General features: G+C 45.4%; 2 protein-coding genes across 3 annotated transcripts; one reads left to right on the top strand and one right to left on the bottom strand.

Moving 5' to 3' along the window:
- Positions 1 to 277: 277 nt before the first annotated feature.
- On the top strand, positions 278 to 5,861 carry foxe1 (forkhead box E1). The gene is made up of 2 exons (XM_056586254.1): positions 278 to 1,625; positions 1,804 to 5,861. The coding sequence occupies exon 2, from the start codon at positions 1,820 to 1,822 to the stop codon at positions 2,942 to 2,944; it is 1,125 nt and encodes a 374-aa protein (XP_056442229.1). The 5' UTR covers positions 278 to 1,625; positions 1,804 to 1,819; the 3' UTR covers positions 2,945 to 5,861.
- spag5 (sperm associated antigen 5) lies at positions 4,161 to 21,003 on the bottom strand. Of its 2 annotated transcripts, none has more exons than XM_056586247.1 (24): positions 20,364 to 21,003; positions 17,624 to 17,699; positions 17,402 to 17,530; positions 15,399 to 17,296; positions 14,713 to 14,905; positions 14,262 to 14,378; positions 13,867 to 13,959; positions 13,256 to 13,390; positions 12,510 to 12,629; positions 12,320 to 12,412; positions 11,826 to 11,960; positions 11,353 to 11,446; positions 10,904 to 11,051; positions 10,417 to 10,467; positions 10,081 to 10,255; positions 9,647 to 9,780; positions 9,252 to 9,420; positions 8,127 to 8,310; positions 7,625 to 7,871; positions 7,275 to 7,407; positions 5,413 to 5,541; positions 5,139 to 5,213; positions 4,942 to 5,022; positions 4,161 to 4,845 (listed from the first exon to the last, which is right to left on the bottom strand). In XM_056586247.1, the coding sequence occupies exons 2-24, from the start codon at positions 17,648 to 17,650 to the stop codon at positions 4,774 to 4,776; spliced, it is 4,632 nt and encodes a 1,543-aa protein (XP_056442222.1). In that variant the 5' UTR covers positions 17,651 to 17,699; positions 20,364 to 21,003; the 3' UTR covers positions 4,161 to 4,773. The 2 variants fall into 2 exon arrangements, with proteins under 2 accessions (XP_056442222.1, XP_056442224.1); XM_056586249.1 differs by having other exon boundaries at positions 17,624 to 17,687.
- Position 21,004: the final 1 nt, after the last annotated feature.

The raw sequence follows: 21,004 nt of genomic DNA, 5'->3' as shown, positions 1-21,004 counted from the left end.
GGTTAGGGGTTAGGAACTTCCAAAGGCTCACATTGAACCTTCAAGATCGATGAGATATGTAAACTGAACGCGGGCTTGTTCTTGGAAACACATGCATTAAATAAACCCTCACACAAGGCTAGCTCCACTCTTGGTTCACCCAGGGGAGAATTCCAGAGCGCTGTGGAAACACGGGGAGATCCAGGGGGAAGGGCGGGGCGGGCTCCACCCCGGTGCTGACAGCGGTCATTGGCGAGGCCCTCGGAGGGACCCAGCCCTGCTCCAAACATCCCCGCGCGAGTGAAGCTTTCATCGGGGTTGTTGTCTGAGGGACCAAACCCTCGTCTCTACGGCTCCCTCCCTCCCTCAGCTTGCATTAACTCTGACACCCGGCGGAGTGTTGAGCGCTGTAAGCATGCCGGCCATGTTCAGCTCTCTCTGTCTGTTTGTTTAAGAGCTTAGGACGGTTGGAGTCCGGGTCTCTCCTGGAGGTTAACAGAGAGCTGGTGCTTCCTGCTGAAGGCCTCTTCAGAGAGGGTAAGAGAGTCCTTCAGCATTTGCAGCACGTGTTGGTTTGGGTCAAAGCCTAATGTCTGCCTTTAGGTTTGAAGCCTACTGCAAGAATGGAAGATGTTGCATTTAAGTATGAACTGTTAGTTTGAATTTTTAAGCATAAACTACAACTTTCATAATAAATGAGCAACATTACTTAGAAATATACAAACATAAATAGATTTAGGCAAAACTATGTCAGAAAAATAAATAAATTGACCACTAAGAATGTAATGTATCTGGCGGCGTGGAGAGATGATAATGATGATGACCAAGGCTTTGCATAACGATAGTCTTTGTCTGGATATTTACATTGGCTACTGCAGCTGGCTGGGCCATCTACTGGTGCAAAACAAACAAGGAAAAAAGGAACAATAACAATATCTAGGTTACATTACCGCTAAAGAGGTCTTATAGTGTTAAACAACAAAACAGCAAGGCCCATTTTGGAGGTTTTTAAATAAACGGAGGTCTGTTTAAGAAGAGGATTTGAATAGTAACATAAAGTTGTGTGTCTTTTGGAGTTTGACCAAAACAAGATTGCATGACCAAGGCTTAATTATATAATCCTGACCTAAAAACAAAAAAGCACGGGTATGTTTTAGGTAATATACATAATTCCTTTTCAAACCATTGCGAGGTAGGAGTGTCTAGTACCTGTACTTAGATAATTACATTGCATAAATATTATGCATACACAGTATATACACGCAAAATTGACAGAGAGAAGGAACACGTCCCATCACATAATAAAGCGTACTTTCTGAACGTCAACAGATAGAATCCACAGGTTCAATAGATCCTTATGAGCGCAGGTATGTGAGGAGCTAGTGATGCGTTCAGGTGGAGGTGTGGCCCCTCAGCAGCACTCGGCCAACGACTGAGTCTTCAGGTTACCAGAGGAGGCTCGCACTCGCAACCAAAACCCTGGCCGAGGAACATTGAGTCACCTCGACTCCTCTCACACACACACACACACACACACAAACTCCCAAACACACACACACTCACACGCAGACCTACTCAAGGAATAATCCGTCCGTCGCTTGGGAAAGACGACCGACTCGAGCTGATTATCTCGTGCTCGAGGACAGGTGAGTTATTTGCAAAGTGAACAAACAACAAATATTGTGTTTACAACTTCTGGTCTCTGTAACAAAAAATTGTCATCTAAGTATTTAGCTAAGAAAGGTTGGCGGGGAGAGCGGCTGTTTCCTCTGATGACTTTATCCACTATAAAGCCAACCTTCTGTTGTTGTTTTCCTCCTGAAGGCGTCGAGGACCCTCCATGACCATGCCCATGGTGGTGAAGCTCGAGAAGGAGTCTCCCAGGGAGATCTCCCAGCCCCCGGACGGCGGCGGCGCCGACCAGGGCGAGGACCAGCCCAGGGGGGGCCGGCGGAGGAAGAGGCCCCTGCAGCGCGGGAAGCCCCCCTACAGCTACATCGCCCTCATCTCCATGGCGATCGCCAACTCGCCCGACCGGAAGCTCACTTTAGGCGGCATCTACAAGTTCATCACGGAGCGCTTCCCCTTCTACAAGGACAACTCCAAGAAGTGGCAGAACTCCATCCGCCACAACCTGACGCTCAACGACTGCTTCATCAAGATCCCGCGGGAGCCCGGCCGGCCTGGCAAGGGCAACTACTGGGCGCTGGACCCCAACGCCGAGGACATGTTCGAGAGCGGCAGCTTCCTGCGCCGCCGCAAGAGGTTCAAGCGCTGCGACTTCACCACCTACTCGCCGTACGTCCACGAGACGGCGTCCGTCTTCCCGCCGGTGCAGATCGCCCGCTCGGCCGCGTACGGGAACGGCCTCTACCCCAACATGGCAGTCAGCCCCACCTACGGCCAGCAGCTGCCCCCCGCCTACTACCCCTCCCCGTCGCCCCCCGGGTTCGGCCCGGCTCAGGCCCGCATGTTCAGCATCAACACCCTGATCGGACCGGAGGTCATGCAGCAGCAGCAGCAGCAGCAGCAGCAGCAGCAGCAGCAGCAACAGCAGCAGGCTGTCCGGGGCGGGTACAGCCCCGAGGGGCCCCAGAACTTGACGTCGGGCCCCTGCGGCACCGGGATGCCCGGCTTCCAGGGCCAAACCTGCGGAGGGGTTGCGCCGTCATCCCGGGGGTCCGCCCACGTAGGGTTCCCCTACTCCGGGCCGCACGGCCCCCCCAGCCACCACCACCACCACCACCCCCACGGGGCCCAGAGCTCGTACGGACAGGGGCACGGACAGGGGTACGGGATGGTGGGGCGGTCGATGGACTCGATGGACCATTACGGCAGGGTGTCCCCGGTACACCTGGGCTCCTTCTCCCAGTACAACGGGGCCCAGGGACCCATGGCTAACACCGGGGGCTACCTAAGACACACGTACCCGGGGAACATGGAAAGGTTTGTGTCGGCTATTTGAGACTTTGGGCCCCCAAACAATGGGAAAAGACTTTAATGGAGATAGATGTTATTATCAAGGACTTAAAACCTTAGAAAAAAAAGAATGTGACATTTCGGGACTGTAACTGTAGTTGTGTTTTGTTATTTTGTGTCTTCAGACCAAGTTGATAAATAGAAAAAATAATGACACGTTAAAATAGGCCTATTTTTTACGATATTTGTATGAGAGCCACTTTAAAAATGGCCTTCAGAGGGACTAGGAGGAATTAAAGCACTGTCGAAGGAGAGGTCCAATGGGCCTTTAGTTGAGTGGAATTCGATTTTTAATAGTTTTATTGAAGTGAAATATGGTAGTATAAATTATGCTTACCACTTTTCAATAAAGGGTTGCTTTGAGCAAGGTTAGCGATAGGCCTACGTGTGCATGTATTTGGTCGGCAGATTGCTGTATATAAATGCGGAATTAAACTATTTTTGCTTCGAATTTTGCATACCTTTTAACTCAAAAACGCACCGGCTATATGCTCCCACTTGAAAATATTTCGTAAAGCACAAATAAATATAATGCAACTTTATTTTCGTTATTTTATGTTTTTATTTGTATTGCGTTCATTTTAACTCGGATCGTTTTGTCTAAATTACTTTTTGAAATTTGCAGTAGGCACAATGATTAACGGAGGAAGAGAACTTCGGAAATATTAGGACTTTGGGCTTTGTTTTACTTTGGTTTGCGCTCTCTCCGTTTCTGCTCCGGCGCATTTCAAGAGTCTCCTGAAACCACGCTGACGTCAGTCACTGGCCGGCTCCATATCAAGGCTAGACATCTCCACGGCACTCACGAGCTGCTCCTGTATAGCCACCGCGCAAACCCACCAACCAACAAAACCTGTTCACTTGCAACTATTACAATTGATGTGCATGTAGTAGGCATGTTATCATTATAAATATTTGAACGATGCGTTTGAGAATGAGTAGGCTAATGTTAAGTTTTTGTCTGTGATAGAATCACACCGCTTGTAGTTTGTAGGCTACTCTAGTTTATCCTTCAAACGGAGACAAGTTTATCGTGATTTTATATAATTTTTTTCCATGACGTCTGTAATGTTTAGAAAAGGAGCTTTGATCAAACAAATGGCAGGACCAGGTGGGTCTTCAGGAAATAGATTAACCAAGGTCCTACCGTACCGTGCGGTCTAAAGAAAAGAACACGAGTAGGCTACAGGGAGGTTCCCAAATAACGATAAATATCACTTACAAATTTGGAAGAAAGGATAATAAATGCAGAAAGGTTGATTAGGTTTATTGTGACAACTTCATGGTCAGTGTCAAAGTGGTGGGGCTTTAAGACAAACATTTATATAAAAAAAAGTTTTGGAATAAAATAAGGCCTAATAAGTGCCTGTATTTCGTTTATTTTTTATTAAGACAATTCCTGCAACCACTTATAGAAATGATTACGATTATGTAGGGCTAAAACTGCTTTTAACTAATTGTATTTTTTCTTTTTAAGACCACAAATTATTAGTATTTTAAGTAGTATTTTAATAAAATATTTAGTTTACACATTGTATACTTTGTCTCTACTTAGGGTATGGCACATATTTAAATGTATTCATGAAAAATAAACCTTAACCCTCATGGCGAAGTTGATAACAATTTATTAAACTTGTACAAAAAGTTTGGAAAGCCATACTCCAACACGAAAGATGCACATAAACATCAAACATAAACATGTTATTTTTTAGAAAAAGGAAAAGAACTTTTAATACAAAACAGAACAATACCAACAGGTCTGAAAAAGAAAGGAAAGGGCTACAGAAGTGAACAAAATACAATAAATATTACAAATCAACTGATTAAATCCTGAAGCTTTCCGAGCTCCTCATAGTTCTGCACCACATCTGGGATGGACTTCAAGGTCTGTGTGGAGACAAAGGAGCACAGGCCTCTGTTAGCATGGGACGATTCATGATCATGTGATGATGACTCTACATCTATATGAATAAGTGCAGGTACCTTTCGAGCCGTTTCCACCATGTTGTCCAGCATTCCTAGTTCTTCCTCCATCTTTTGCTCATTTTTTAGGTAGACCATTTTCTAGGGGAAATTAAAAACACGAAAAACACAATGAAGCTATAACAATACACCTTAAGGAGAGGCCCGTCTTGCTGGAAGGCGATTCAGACCATCTGGTAAACAGCGCGTGGCCTTACGTGTCTTTTCGCCTTCTCCAGGAGCTTGGTCCTGGCCTGCTCAGACTGCATCAGACCCCCCTTCAGCCTCTCCACCTGGGGGTCACAGTTAGAGGAGAAGATTAGATTAAAGAAGAGCATAGACCAATTTCTTGTGAATATTAACATCAACTTGTATTCCCATTCAACCTCGACTTTCAAAAGAAATCCCAGTGATCTGAACGTCATGGTTTGGCTTTTCTAAATAAAGCCTGTATCTGTCGACCACCGATATAAGCATGGGTGGAGACGGTACCTCCTGGAGGAGCTGGATCTTCTGCTCCATGAAGTGTGGCGTGCCGTCAGATCCGGAGCCCCCTTTCCGCAGCTCGTCCCTCAGGGCCCACGACTCCACCTGCGACTGCTGCAGCATGTGACGTAACTCCTGTCAGCGGAGAAAGGGAGACGGAAGAGATGACTGCTTGATGACAGTTCCACAAAAGAGTGTCAAGTATTGTAGTGGCGATTTGTCCTCAATAAAACAATAACTCGAAAATTAAGAAATCAAACAAAGCAACGTAATCAAAATAGCCACTGAGGCACCAGGGGGACGAATCTTCAGAGTCAACTGTCCAATCGTGAATTTGGGTTTCTGAAGGTTTATTTTCCGATCTTCCAAGCAAACAAAACAAATGTGCAACAGTGGGAACTGGCCGCCTCATCTCCTTTGTCTCTCTCGTACAGCTGGTAAAAAACCATGACCCTTCCCAGTGCCTGTCTTACCTATGCCCGTCTACCTCTATATAGGCTAGTAATAATTTCAAAACAAAAGCATAAATAAACTCAAATTAACTTTAATTTATAATACAAATGCAACGTAAAATAATCGTATTATTTTATATTAAGCAAACAAACAAAATAAATATTTTACAATTAAATCTTACGACTGCATAGCTCCAAGAAGTATACATCTCTTTTAAGAAGTACGTCTCTTCCACACCCGGGTTATTATCCTGTAGCTGGTGAAATGCCGCCTCCTACTGGCATGGTGTCGCATTGCACATACTAATTCCATCTCCACCTTGCATATATTTTGCAAACCCGTGCAAATCGTGGAAGCCCCAAAAGCGGACCATTTGTTTAATTAAACCATGTACGTTTTGATCTAAGGGAATAGCCGAGTCCCTGTTTAATGGTCTATAACCCCGTTGCCCTCATCTCATATAGTACACACACACACACACACACACACACACACATACACACACACACACACACACACACACACACACACACACACACACACACACACACACACACACACACACACACACACACACACACACACACACACACACACACACACACACCTTACTGTAAATAACTCATTAAAACCACCTTTCCTAGCAGGCCATGTCTTCCACTATGCTCACAAACAGTTGGCAAAGCCACCATCACCTAAAATGCTGGGCCCCCTGGTGTCCAAGCATCAGTGACCGGTCAAAGAAAGCCTGTTGGCACTGCCATGAAGCTGTCAACCCTGGCTAGGTGGGGCTTCAGAAAGGCTACCAGAGTTTGATAGCAATAACTCCCTCCTCATCCCTGGTCCCCCGTCAATGGAGCCAGAACACATGTGGCTAATGATACACCAGGAACTCAAATATCATCGGTATCAAAATAATATGGTACAGTGGTAAGGTAAGGCCCGGGAGGCACACATTGTAGTGGATGGATAGGTGGTTTTATTAATGTGCTACACTTTGGATAGAAGCCTGTTCCTTTTTAGATACAGGTCATTAAGGGGTTAGGGCATCTTTCTCATGGATGCCTACAGTTGTAATGCAGACATAGGTGGTCAAACATAGAACCCAAAATGACTATTCTGCCCCTATGCTGTATATCATGTATTATATTTGGTGTTATAATGATACAAATTACAATGTGGGCTTCTAAAGGACACTGGGGTTTAAGAGCTTTTGTGTTATTGATTTGCAGTACTTTTGTGACTTGTTTGTGTTACCAGTTGGTGTTACAGCCTTGTCACTTGTTTGCGTCACTTGTTTCCCTGTGTTACCTGTTTGTGTCTCTTACAAGGTTCTCGGCCTTGTATATCGAGAGTCTCTCGGGCCTCGTTGACCCTATCAAACAGGTTCATCACTGTACTAGTTCTACCTGTACCTGAGTTTCGTGCTGCTGAGCCAGTTGGCCCTTCTCCACCTGACCGCTGAGACGGCTCAGCTGATTGGTCAGCTGCACCACCTCGTCACGGTGTTTGCTGGCTGCAGCTTGCTGCTCCCTCTGCAGGTCACAGCTGGAACAACAGACGTGGCATTAAATAGACCCAGCAGGGCAGCAAGATAAAGACAAACAACGCCTTATGAAAGCAAGGCCACATTTTGCTTCAATCGTGCAGCACGATCGCTTTCTTTTTTTGGAGCTTCTAGCTTTGATTGCATGGTTCGATTTAATTCTCACTCGTACTTCTCGATGTAGACTTCAAGTGAGTGAAAGAGGAGAGGAGGACCTACATGGTGGAGTGCATCTCCTCCAGCTGATCGTCTTTACGCTGCCGTGTGGTGGCCAGGGTGGAGGCCAGCTCAGTGACTGTGCTGGACAGCTCCAGCAGCAGCTCAGGCAAGCCGAAGCTCCCCAGCTCCGTCTCCTCCTCCTCCACCTCCACCTCCAACCTCGGGATCTTCTTGGGCGTGACGGCGGGCGTGATGCGTGTGAAGGCGCTGGTTTTGCTGAGCAACCCTTCGAACTCAGGCTGATTGTCTGAAGAGGAGAAGGAGAGACGGATTACTCTATATTTCATGCTTCAATTCAATGGGCAATATCCCTGCATTTGAACCAGTTTATGGGATTTATGTGACGTAGATCTTATGTTTACATGCCTACATCTCTACTTAAATTCTATGGCCTTACCATACTTTTTGTGTTCGTTTTTCAAACAAAACACATCATAGCAGTCAATATAATTGTCCCGACACACATTCAATGTGACCACAGCACCCCCGAGCGCCCCCAGACCTCGTTCCTCCTCCTCCTCCTCCTCCTCCTCCTCATCCTCCTCCTCCTTCTCCTTCTCCTTCTGCTTCTCCTTCTGCTTCTCCTTCTCAGCGCCCAGTGCCACCATGATGCGGTCGATGAAGGCGCTCCTGCCTGGTCCCGGGGTCGTGGCTCGGGAAGCTGCCTCCGCACCGGGCTCGGAGTTCTGCGAGACAGAGGCATACCCTCAAGGTGAACGCTTATATTGGGCAATGTGGTGAATGCTTTTCTCCATAGAACCTATAACCCTCCCAACACCTCCCCGAGGTCCACCACCTGGACCTGGGTGACCGTGCTGCTGCTGCTGCAGCCGTCCCCCTCCTCTGGCGCGCTCACCTGAACACAAACACCCTTTTCAGCTTCACAAAGGCCCTGGAACCCCACCGATTCCGTTGCGCTTACATCCCCCCCCACTCTCCTATCTCTCTCTTTTAAATTGCTTTGCTTGGTTGTGTCTTTGTTCCATGTAAAGCATCTTTAGTTATATTCCTTACGTGTTTGATCAAGAAAAGGGACTTTGATTGTACCGTCTGTTGCATTACCCACCCCCATTATCTGAATAGTGCAGTTATCCGATATCCATTCTTCCATGAGTACACTTAAACGAAGTACACTATCCGCACTCACTAAGTGCGCTAATTTTCAGATGTCAGCGTTGTTCCAAATCGAATACTCCGTGGTGCACTAACAGTAAATTGCGATCACGATTGCCGCCGCGGCTCCTCCCCCGCAATAAAGATCCCGCTTTGAACGGTGAACTCTTTACTCCTAGCAGCTATAAAAAGCTATAAAAACTACAAAATGACTCTATTAATGCAGGCTATGTGGAAAATGCGCAGACTTCGGCTCAGCCTGGCTCCGCCCTCTTCCGCTACGTAGCTAAGATGGCTGCCGTTGAGTACGAAAAGTATACATCACCACACACTTTGCGATTTGACCGTTTTGATTACACCATCCGGGTCCTGTCAGTACACTTATTTTCGCCCGATCTGAATCGGAACGCCCTACGTACTCAAACATAGGCTAGTAAGTACGGATAGTATGGATATTGGAACACGGCACCGGTATCAGCGAGCAGTGCTTGGGACTGTATGGTGGTGGAGTTACCTGCTCTCCCAGAGCCACGTGGAGGCTGTGGGTCAGGCCCTTCAGCGTGTGGAGCTGCACAGTGAGGGAGGTGACCCCCTGGACCAGCTGCTCTCCCAGGCTCTGCTGCGCGTGGGAGGCCCTGGACCTCGTGGCCTCTAGGTCGGCCTCGACCGAGGCCTTCTCCAGCCTGTACCAGACACACACACAAAGTGGTTATCGACCAAAATGGTCCCTGCAGACTCATTTTTGGCATTCATACGTTAGTATTGGTACCAGGTGAGCACACAAGGCACTGATTGGAGCTAGATACCAGAATCATTTAAAGAAGGCATGTTGCTGTCTCTGCAGTTAGATCGATTGTACTTTAGTTGCTCCCCCGAACCCAAAATGTTACTGAAGGAAGTGAAGCTTACTGAAGTCGACTGACGGCCCCTTTCAGGTCCTCACACTGGTTGTTCCTCTCCCGGAGGCCTTGCAGGCTGGCTTGGTACAGCTCTTCGATCTCCACAGTCTGCTCCCGTACCGCCTCGTTCTCCATCTGCAGAAACTGAGAAGCACCACACACCATCCGAGTCTTGAGTGTGTACATCTTGTTAAACGTTAAAACATGACAAGGAATGCTTTTACATCACATTTCTTGCATGCAACTAATAATAAAGTCACATGCATAATAATGAAGATATAACCTAAAAAGTGCAAAAATTACTTAAAATAATTGTTTGCCAAAACGTCTGTATCACGGCAATGCCGGAATATAACGTCTATTAATATGTCCATTTTGGAGTTAACGTATAGAGAACCCAGGTGGAGCCAATGTGTGTCTGACCCAGAGCTCCAGGGGCCTCACCTCGTTCATCTCCCTGGCGGAGGAGAGCTGGGTGCAGGTGTCCTCCAGCAGCTGGAGCTGCTGGGCCTGGGTCTGGCAGTGGGCCTGCAGCAGCCCCAGCTGCTGCTCGCTGTGGGCCAGGGCCCGGCTCAGCTCACCAACCCGCTGCTCCGACGGGCCGAGCAGCGCCTCCAGCCTGGGAGAGGAAACACACAAACATAACGTCGGCCCACCATCTATGAGAACATTTAGGGTTTTTTCGGCAGACACCTTGGCAAATGAAGGCATTTGGGACCATCTGGAATAAGGGTAGAGACAGGTAGGCCAGACAGGTCAGAGGCCGTTGGTATTACTTACTGGTCTGCCTGGTCTACGGCCTGCTGCTGGTCTTTCCTGGACTGCTGTAACCTAAGAAGCAGTAAAATAAAATGTAACTCCTTATCCTTCAGCAGTTAATGTTCGGGTTAGTAGTACAACATTATTCTCTCGTCATACTCTAGTCCATTTGACCATTTAGCCATTCAGCAGACAATACATCATGATTGAGCAGGCGTTGCGTATTAGACATTGTAGACTTGTATACACATCAGATGCAGCAACATACCAGTGCTAATGTAAATCAGTAATACATTTAAGGCTGTAAGCATTCCACTATTTCACGACCCTATCTTAGAGTGAACCTTTACTAACCATTGAATAATGCATAACGCCTTCAAAACTAGCTCTTAAACTAGTCAAACTTATTCTCTGTTGTGTGTATTGACGTTGGCCGACCTGTCCAATCAGACGAGGGCTTGCTGTAAGGTCAGGATAAAGATCAGGTGCTATTGGTGGTGGATCTTACATGGCGCTCTCCGAGATGAGGGACTGCTCCAGAAAGGTGTAGGAGGCCAGGGTGGAGGAGATGGTGGCAGAGAGCTCTGACACCTTCCTTTCCAGCAAGGCGCGCTCCTCCTCCCCCTCACTCAGCTTCTGCCGCAGCACACCCAGCTCTGGAGGCACACAGACACACCTTTAAAGAGGGCTCCCTCTCAGCACCAGGTGTGATGTTGATCAAATATAACAAAAAAAAAACTATAGTAACGTCATAGGTGGGGGTGTCCGGTGATTTGTACACTTGGAGCTGCTAATACCATCATTATTTTCATGCTAAATGTTTTTGCTTCAATATAGATGATATGTTGTTCTCAACCTAATCAAAATTGTATCTGTGCACAGCCCTAGCTAACGTTCAATGATATAGTGTCAAATACTGTATGGGGTCCCTAACTGGGTTTAGGGCTCAGACCTCACCTGAGTTCATTATGGTGGCCTGGATTTTCAGATCTCCAATCTGCTGGTCGGCATCTTCGAGATCCAAATGAGCTTGCTGCAGCGCTTCCTGAATCTGTTGAGAGCAACAACCCATTACTAAACATGGGCCCTGGATCTGCTGAGACCAACAACCCATTATTTAACCCAGAGCCCTGGATCTGTTGAGAGCATCAACCCATAACTTAACCCAGGGCCCTGGATCTGTTGAGAGCATCAACCCATAACTTAACCCAGGGCCCTGGATCTGTTGAGAGCATCAACCCATAACTTAACCCAGGGTCTTGGATCTGTTGAGACCAACCACCCATAACTTAACACAGGGCCTTGGATCTGTTGAGACCAACCACCCATAACTTAACTCAAGGCCTTGGATCTGTTCAGAGCAACATCCCATTACTTGACCCATGAACAAGAAACAAGGCAGTGGAGGTGGGCCTGACAAAGGCCTGTACCTGCTGCATCTCCTCCAGGGCCTGGTCTCTGTCCAACAGGTGCTGGTTCCGGTCGCTCAGCGCGTCCACTGCCTTCTCATTCAGCTTCAAGAGCATAGGAACCGTCTTCTTCAGAAGGCTTCGCACTCTGGCCAACTGCAAGACAAGGGGACGATGACCAGGGTATATCCGGTATTATAAGGCTTTAGTCAAATTAGATATCGCTGCCGTATTCAAAGCGAGTCGACCATTGAGAAGACGCTTCTATCCGCTGTGACTTACAGTGGATATATTTACATACATGGCATACAAATTCAGTACTCAAAAAGTAGACGACTTGTAATGAATAGCAAGCTTCCCGACGTCATGCAACTTCAAACCCTGCTCCCTTCATCCGAGGAAGGTTTCAGTCCCAACAGTTCTCATTTTATTATGAAGCACTTTTCAAGATCAGGCCGAGTGTTCTCCAGAAAGCTAGTAAAACCAAGGAGGTATTGGACACTCTCCCACCCTACCTCCTCCGCCAGGCTGGCCTGCTCCTTCGTTGTCCTCGAGAGCAGACCGGAGGCGCTGCTGAGGGTCTCCACGTAGGCGTGGTTTAAGGCCACCTGCAAACAGCCACAAACAGATTGAGTCAGGTGATGGTGAAAGAGTAACGGCACGATGAATGCCTGTACCCGTGTCTGCAGGTGTGCATTCGTCTACCTGTTCTGGGTAGGTCTTTTTTAGGGCCTCCATGAGCTCTTGGTGACAGCCCACACTCTGTTCCATCTCAGATATCTGCTGAGCACAGTGAGCCCGCAACTGCTCCGTCACACTGAAGGCCTGGAAACGTACCAAGAAGATGGAATCAGGCTTACAGGAAGAATATCAAAACATAAAGATGTAGCCAGGTTTATAAGATGAATATCAAGACAAAAGGGTGTAATCAGGCTTAGAAGATGAAAATCAAGACATAAAGATGTATCCAGGCTTAGAAGATATACATAAAGAGGTAAAGAAGGCAGAAACCTTTCCGAAAGCCGCACACTTGGGGTCTGCATTCAGACATTTTGTTTAATTTGGATATTCTAAGCCACACAAGTTGTTCTAGATTGATCAGTTGGTACGGTCAATGCCAATAGATACACCACCCCAAACACCATGTTAGCGTCATCAGTTTGTCCTTAAAGGTGAACCGTCAAGCTCACGATTCTCTAATAAGACAAAATATTGCTTTATACATAATGCATGTTTTACAAATAGTCTGCAACGTTGACTCCATTTTCACTGAAAAAGTACAAAGACCACTGATGTCCAATTAAGTGAATACAAATCCCGGACCAATGACAACGGTCCAACTCTTTTTATATCTGCAAGCAAAGATCTATCTGAATACCAAAAGAAGAGCTGGCAGAGTCCTGGAGCCCTGACGTAACTTTAATAATAGGGACAAGAAAAGCGTTTCTTACGGCTTCCTTGTGGCTGAGGGCCTCGTCCATCTGTCTCCTCATGTCCTCCCTCTCCTGCAGGGCATCTCGTACCTTCTGCGCCAGCCTGGCCTGGCTGTCCATGAACCTCCCACACAGACCCTTCATCTGCCCATACTGGAGGGGAGGGAATTAAAGATTTTAATATGAGAGATTTACGCATTTGATACGTGTTTGTTTGGGGTTCAGTGTCTGAGGATTTATTTTTGATGAATCTTTAAGAAAGAATATAAGCCAGGAAGCGTAATCTTAGTGAAAGACATTAAGGGTACTGTCCTACAGAGGAGGCTACAGTGTATTCACCTATAGTGGATTCACATCATATAAAAACAATCCTGCTATAAGAAAAACAATAGTTAAAAATAATGGCGAACACCGACGGACAGGTAAAACCTGAACCAGAAAGTTACAAATTCTAGGTTAAACCACACACAAAATCAAACACTACCTTAATATCAAATTACATTTCTTGTATAAATATTGCATCGGCAACCAATAACACGTTGTTATATCGTTTTGTGCGCCCCTGCTCATTCATGCACCATGTGATACGATGCAGGGGAGAGTAGGGGAGAGCCGGAGGGGGGGCCTACCTGGGCTAGGAGACCACAGCGGTCCTTCCTGACAGCCTGCTCCATCTGCCTCATGGTAGAGATGGCCGTGTCCGTGTCTGCACTCAGCGTACCCTGTCGGAGGACAATGAACCACTTAGAGAGGGCAGCTCAAACCAGACCAGACGTGGAGGTGGGTTACGGGGTGGGTGTGAACATTTGAAAATATTGAAAAAGACGTTTCATCAAAATTAACGTTTAGAAAGATCCAAGTTGAAAAAATATATCATTTATAAAAAAAAAAACTCAACAATTTTGGTGCAAGTATCTTTTATGTCTCCAAGAAGGATGTCAGAGAGAACAGAACAGGGCTACAATACTTTTAAGAATGAAGACAATACAAGATAGAATAATATAGTCATTTCAATGGACGTTACCGCGGCGATCTTGGTCTCCTCCACTGCTTGGATCAGACTCTGGAGAGAACTCTGGTCCATCTCCAGCTCCTGGATTCGACCCAGAGCGGTCATGTAGAGGTCTCTGTACGTTGAGGTCTAGCAGAAAAAAAACACGTTTAAATAAAGTACACTACGTTACTAGTTAGCAGACACTTCATTTACAGTGACTAGGGGTTACAACCTAGGACATTGGGTGGAACCTAGGAACCTGAACTACCACATGATGCTTCCTCCAGTCTTAAAAAGGTAAACTTAGGAGGAGACGTTCCATTGCGAATATACAAGCAGGATATATGGCAGCAACCTCAGAATACATAATCTTGGTCCTCCTTGGAAGGTCAAGGTGAGGCCCATGCTCTTTGCTTGTACCTCCTTTAGCTGTACCCCTACTTCCTAAAGTTCCCGTGTGCAGAGGTATATCTGGTCTTACCTGGTTGAGTTCAGTGTGGTCCGTCTGCACCAGTACGTCCCTGAGCTGGGATGGTGGAGGGCCAGCAGGGGTGCTCTTCTGTCCCCTGGACGCGTCCAGTTGCTGCAACAGGACCTCCACATTGATCATGTGGGACCTCAGCCTCTGCTCTAGCTCCTGCTTGGGCAGACCTTCAAGACTGCCTGGGGGCACACTGGGACAGGCGGAGAAAGGAGACATTGTAAGCTATGGGGAACCCCCGAGGTTAGCTCCACGATTTCACCTCTTGGAAATGATTGATGTCGTCAACTAATCCCCTTTGAAGAATTGTGTTTTTTAACATAGAACCCCTTTTTCTAGGACAGATTTATTTTTGACATAGAACGTTCGTATTCAGGTACAACGTACAATGCTTGTCTAGAAAATGCAAAATTGTTTTTCTGGCCTTTTGGAATGAACACACATTTGATCGACAACGGTTTACAGCCAACATGTCATTAAGGAGCAGGTTTGGCTCAATGTGATAAACTTGCTCGCAACGATGATTGATTATTGACTCGGAGATCCAACCTAGAAGCTTTCACTAAGAGTGAAACACCCTAGCAACCACCATCAACTGCCCACATGCGTGCATGAAGTAATGGTAATACGGTCATTATGTATTAAAGCTGACGAAAAAACGGAAGAACCTTGGGGTAATAACTCACTTCCACAGAAGAGGGTCAGTAGCGGTGCAGCCGTCCGCCACAGAGATCTCCCTCTTCCTCACAAACTCTCCAGACGTGTTGAAGCAGCGGTCGACCCACTTCACGGGAGAGGTTCCCACGCAGATGCTGTGGGACTCAACCGCTGGTGGAGCGATGGCGGCCAGGGCAAAAGGAGCATACTCTGTGGACATCTTCCCCGAAGCCAAGATAAGGTATTCAGCCATCTGGCGGAGCTGCTGCTGCAGGGACCCGTCGGGGATCAGGGGGGGGTCCGGGAGACCCCTCAACTCCTGGGACGCGGGCCCTGCCGCCGCCGCCACCACGCTGCCTCTGGCCGGCGATAATTGCTCTGGCACCTCCCTGTGCCGGCTGACACGGGGAGTGGCGAGGTACCTGGTGCGTAGGGCAGTGGAGTTGAAGAGGGGCCGGGATATGGGGCTCTCTAAGGGCCCCATGAGGGGCACCGCGTAGGGCATCTTCTCAACCAGACTCTCCCTATCCAGGAGAGAAATTTCCGCCAGAAAATCAGAGCAGTATCCGGCAGCAATCACTTCAACGGGGGACAAGACAGTCTGGGAAACATCTTGCAGTTTCTGGATGTTAGCAACAGTTATTACAGCATCATTCGCAGGTGCGGCTTCAATGGATTCATCCCTTTTCAAAGCACAGGGTTGTTTATGCTGGGAGTCTGGATCGTGACTCTCTACAATGCTAACGGCTCTAATGTCGTTGTAGGAGGTCGGGCTAAACTCTGCAGGATCTTCCGACAGAGGCAAAGGCTTCTCCAACAGGATGAAGGCCTCTGTAGAGTTGACATCAGCGGCTGTATCTCTTAGGGATTCAAATGGCCCAGTGGATTTGCCACCATCAGTTACACTGTCATGCTCGTCCAGCTGAGGAGCTTCAGCGCTGCTGGAAAGAGGCTCCTGGGGTGCTTTAAGGTCACTGCTTGGACTTGGAATGTTGAGAAAGTCATTATTAAAATAGCAGTGCTCTAAATGGCCCTTAAATGGATCAATGATTTGATTGGCTGCCAATTCGCTTTGGTTTATTATGCTTTCATCTTTGGCCAAATAATTGCCGATGCCGAGCTGAACCGAAGGTACTGGAATTGTCTGCTCTGCAACTGTAGTGGTGTCTGAAAGCTCGACCTCTCCTCCGGTGCAGACAAAAGATCTCAATGTGATATCCGTAGGTCCATCTCTAAGTTTAGGGCTTTGTTCGATAGAGCAAGAAAATCCACATTCTTTGCTACTGTACGGATGTTCGGTGTGATCTTGATCTCCAGAGTCCTCTCCCACAATGCTCATAATGAACTCATCCCCGGGATGCTGGTATTCAAGCTCTTCCTTGGGTAAAGGGATTGTCATATTCAACGGATGTGCGGTGGCATCCAGAATCTCCACTTCACCCCCATCACAGATAAAGGACTTATAAGTGATATCACATTCAGCTTCTCTGCACCCATTAACCAGAGTGGGTTCTTGCTGGGCATTCATGTTTTTGGATGCCTCGCTTGGGATTGAGTTTGAAAGTTCAGTCAGTGAATCGACCTGTTCCTCAAGTACAGCGTGTTTCATCACCACACCATTGCCCTCCTCTGGGTTAACGTAGGCATGGTCAATATGTTTGCTCCCCGATTCATTGATTATTATGCTTTCAGAGATGGTCAGATCCCTGTGTATCCAACTTTTAGAAGGCTGGTGTGTTGGTAGAACAATGCTTTCTTCTGCTGCATCCGAGTAATCCAAAATCTCAATATCACCGTCCATACAGGCGAACGATTTGAAGGTTATGTCGCCACTGCAGGCAGTAGAGGCATCAAGTATGGAACACCCATCTACAAGATTGAAGGACCTGTTGCTTTTTTTATTGCCTGGTTGGTTTGGGTCATCCATCTGTTGATTAGATTGAGTGGTGGGTTAAAACCAGTTAAAATAGCTAGATAAACTTGAAAGACTGTTATTAAAGAAACATGCAGTATAGTGGTATGTAAGACTAACCGTGGTATCAGAAACATCACCAATGGCTGGTAATCTGGAATGGGGTTTAGACGATGGAGTTGATTGCATTTGTTGAAGGTCATTCTCCAGACTTCTTAAAGGAGCACGCACCCCCGGTCTGAGGGGTTTCTAATGAGAGGAAATATAAACACAAAATCACTTTAAATACATACCAACGTTAAAGTAGACACACCAATGTGAAGAACAAGAGATAATCCTCACCAACTCCACCCCGCTTGATTCTGACATTCTAACGAGGGTTGAATCTTTTGATGGTTGAGCGAATCTGGCTCGTCGTCTACAAAAAAGAAAAACAGTTACATTAGGCAAGGCAACTTTATTTATCTAGCACTTGTCATACACAAGGCAGACTCAAAGTGCTTCACAAACATTGTCGTACAATAAAATTAATTAAAAAATTATTAATAGACAAGAAAACGTGCATTTTTTTTTTTTAAATAGATAGAAAATAAAGGCAAAATTAAAAAAGCATTTTAGAAAGTGCAATGTGTATAAGATTTAGCAGAAAGCTAAAGCAAACACAAAAGTCTTCAGTCTTGTTTTAAAAGTGGTAAGTGTTGGGGCATGTCTTAAATCCTCAGGGAGTATATTCCAGTTATTTGTTGCATAGTAACTAAATCCTGCTTTCCCATGTTTCGTGTTTACTCTGGGGATAATTAACAGATTGGTCTCAGAAGATCTTAGTGGTCTAGAAGGCTTATGTAGTGGAATCATATCCGTTAAATATTTTGGCCCTAAACCATGTAGGGATTTATAGGTAAGCAACATGATTAAAATCAATTCCCTGACCTATAGGAAGCCAATGTAACGATTTAAGAATTGGTGTAATATGTTCAAATTTTTTGGTCTTTGTTAGAACTCTAGCAGCAGCATTCTGCACAAGCTGAAGCTTCCTCAGAGTTTGTTTTGGGAGACCTGTAAGGAGACTATTGCAGTAATCAAGCTTACTAGTGATAAAGGCATGAAAGGATTTTTGTAAGTCTTCGGTTGACATGAGCCCTCTAAGTCTTGCTACATTTTTAAAGGTGATAATATGCAGATTTTGTAACTTATTTGATCTGACTGTCAAAATGTTAATCCGATTCCATGATAACCCCTAGATTCTTTGATTGAGACCAATTTTTTTGGTCTTTGTTAGAACTCTAGCAGCAGCATTCTGAACAAGCTGAAGCTTCCTCAGAGTTTGTTTTGGGAGACCTGTAAGGAGACTATTGCAGTAATCAAGCTTACTAGTGATAAAGGCATGAAAGGATTTTTGTAAGTCTTCGGTTGACATGAGCCCTCTAAGTCTTGCTACATTTTTAAAGGTGATAATATGCAGATTTTGTAACTTATTTGATCTGACTGTCGAAATGTTAATCCGATTCCATGATAACCCCTAGATTTCTGGCTTTGATTGAGGTTTTCAGGGACAGAGAGTGAAGGTGTTGGGTTACTTTAAGCCTTTCCGTTTTAGTGCCAAATACAATTATCTCGGTTTTGTCCTCATTTAGTTGAAGGAAATTTCGGCACATCCAGTCTTTGACTTGCTCGATGCACTGGCACAGCGGATCTATGGGACGATAGTCATTTGGTGATAGCGAAACATAGATTTGCGTGTCATCGGCATAGCAATGATGGTGAATATTGTTATTTTGCATGATTTGCCCTAGTGGGAGCATGTAGAGGTTGAATAAAGAGGGTCCCATGATCGAAACATGATCGAAACTTAAATCAATTAAGACTGTGCCTGAAAGCCCCACCCAGTTTTCTAACCTGTCCAAAAGTATTGTATGGTCTGCACTACAGTGTCGAATGCAGCACTGAGGTCTAGTAGCATTAGTATTGAGGTTTTGCCACAGTCTGTGTTAAGACGGATGTCGCTTACAACTTTAATAAGGGCGGTCTCGGGGCTGTGTAGGGGTCGAAACCCTGATTGGAAGGTGTCATAGCAACCAGTTGATGCCAAGAGGTGATTAAGTTGCTGGAGGACAACATTCTCAACGATTTGACTTATGAAGGGTAGATTTGATATTGTTCTGTGGTTGTTAATAATAGAGGCATCTAGGCTCCGCTTTTTAAAAAGGGGTTTAATAACTGCAATTTAAGGCTTTTGGGAAATTGCCTGATAGGATTTGTTAACTATTTGCAATATGTCTATTGCTAGGGAGTCAAAAAGATTCTTATAGAGGTTGGTAGGTAAAGTATCAAGGCAACAGGTGGATGGCTTTAGTTTTGTCAATGTTTCCACAAGAGTTCTAGAGTCTATGACATTAAAGCATGTCATCATTGCCACGTTACTTTTGCCTGAACAGGGTTGTAGTCCGAACATTTTGTTTGAAGTTGAGATATTAATGGCGTGTCTGATGCCTTCAATTTTATCAGTATAAAATTCTGCAAACTCATTGCATTTCTGCGTGGAATGGAGATCAGTCTTACTGTCTACGGGTGAACCCTTTTTTGTCTTAGTAATACTCAGGACTACTATCATTACCTAAGCTTAAAGCTACACTTAAAAATAGCATTTCCCTGTAAAAACAGAAAGAACATACACTCTGAATTATGTAGTTATCCAGTAACTGTTTGCTAGTTAACTTACGAAACTAGTGACACGATAAGCAAGCAGCCATCAAACTGTCAACATGCTGCTTACGATTGTTGACTCTATAATAATGCGTCTTGCTATCTACATAAAGCAGCCCACTTAGACGTTTAGCTACCCCAGTGGCAGAAGTTAATTCACAAGCATCAACCTTATGATAGGCGTGTTATTAGATATCCAGTTGAATTATTTGACGTCCCATGACATGTTTAATATAAGCAAAGTACAATGCGCCACTCATTTCGGATCATCGACTCCGGTAGAATAACAAGAGAGTTATTTTCTGTAATAGATGTAAGAAAAATAATGTTCAACCATCACCAATATTTCAAACAAGACAAGTTAAACATGTAAACAAACCTTTCGTAGTACTCCCGTCAACTACAACCGCTCTGGATTTCAATTCGAAAAGACGTGGAAGCGTCGCTATTGGTCCACCAAGCTATACGTCATCCAGATATCTGCTTCCGGTTGGTGTAGACGTACCGCCCTCCTGTGGTCATTTGGTTTGTACTACATCTCTTTATTTATTTTTAAGTTGACATAATGTTCTCAAACATCGATCTGTTCTGCCCTTTGATCAGTGATGTATTTGATAGCCATACTAAATTGTATTATTTTAGTTGAATGTACAAATGTAAAATGTACAAATAGTCAAATAAATGTAGTTATTCTATCTAAATATATTCTTAATAAAACTGCTATGCTCACAAGTTTCATAAAATAAATGCCTCAAGATCTTAATTGCTACTGTAGATACTGTAGTTTATGTAGAGACATAAGCTAAGCTTAGTGGTTTGCATTATTCTATTTTTAATTCATATGAAAAGGCAAAGAAAAAAACACAATGTAGTCACATCTTTAATTATGATTTTTAGAATTTCAGAAACAATGTAACTATTGCGATTCTATTGAAATTCACAATTGCTGATTTTAGAAAGTATACCGTCTATATATAGCATATCAGATATTTTAGCATTTGCGACTTTAAACAATTAAGG

Source organism: Gadus chalcogrammus, chromosome 3, assembly GCF_026213295.1.
Source record: "Gadus chalcogrammus isolate NIFS_2021 chromosome 3, NIFS_Gcha_1.0, whole genome shotgun sequence".
Classification (NCBI taxonomy): Eukaryota; Metazoa; Chordata; class Actinopteri; order Gadiformes; family Gadidae; genus Gadus; species Gadus chalcogrammus.
This window is presented reverse-complemented; position numbering and strand designations above follow the sequence as displayed.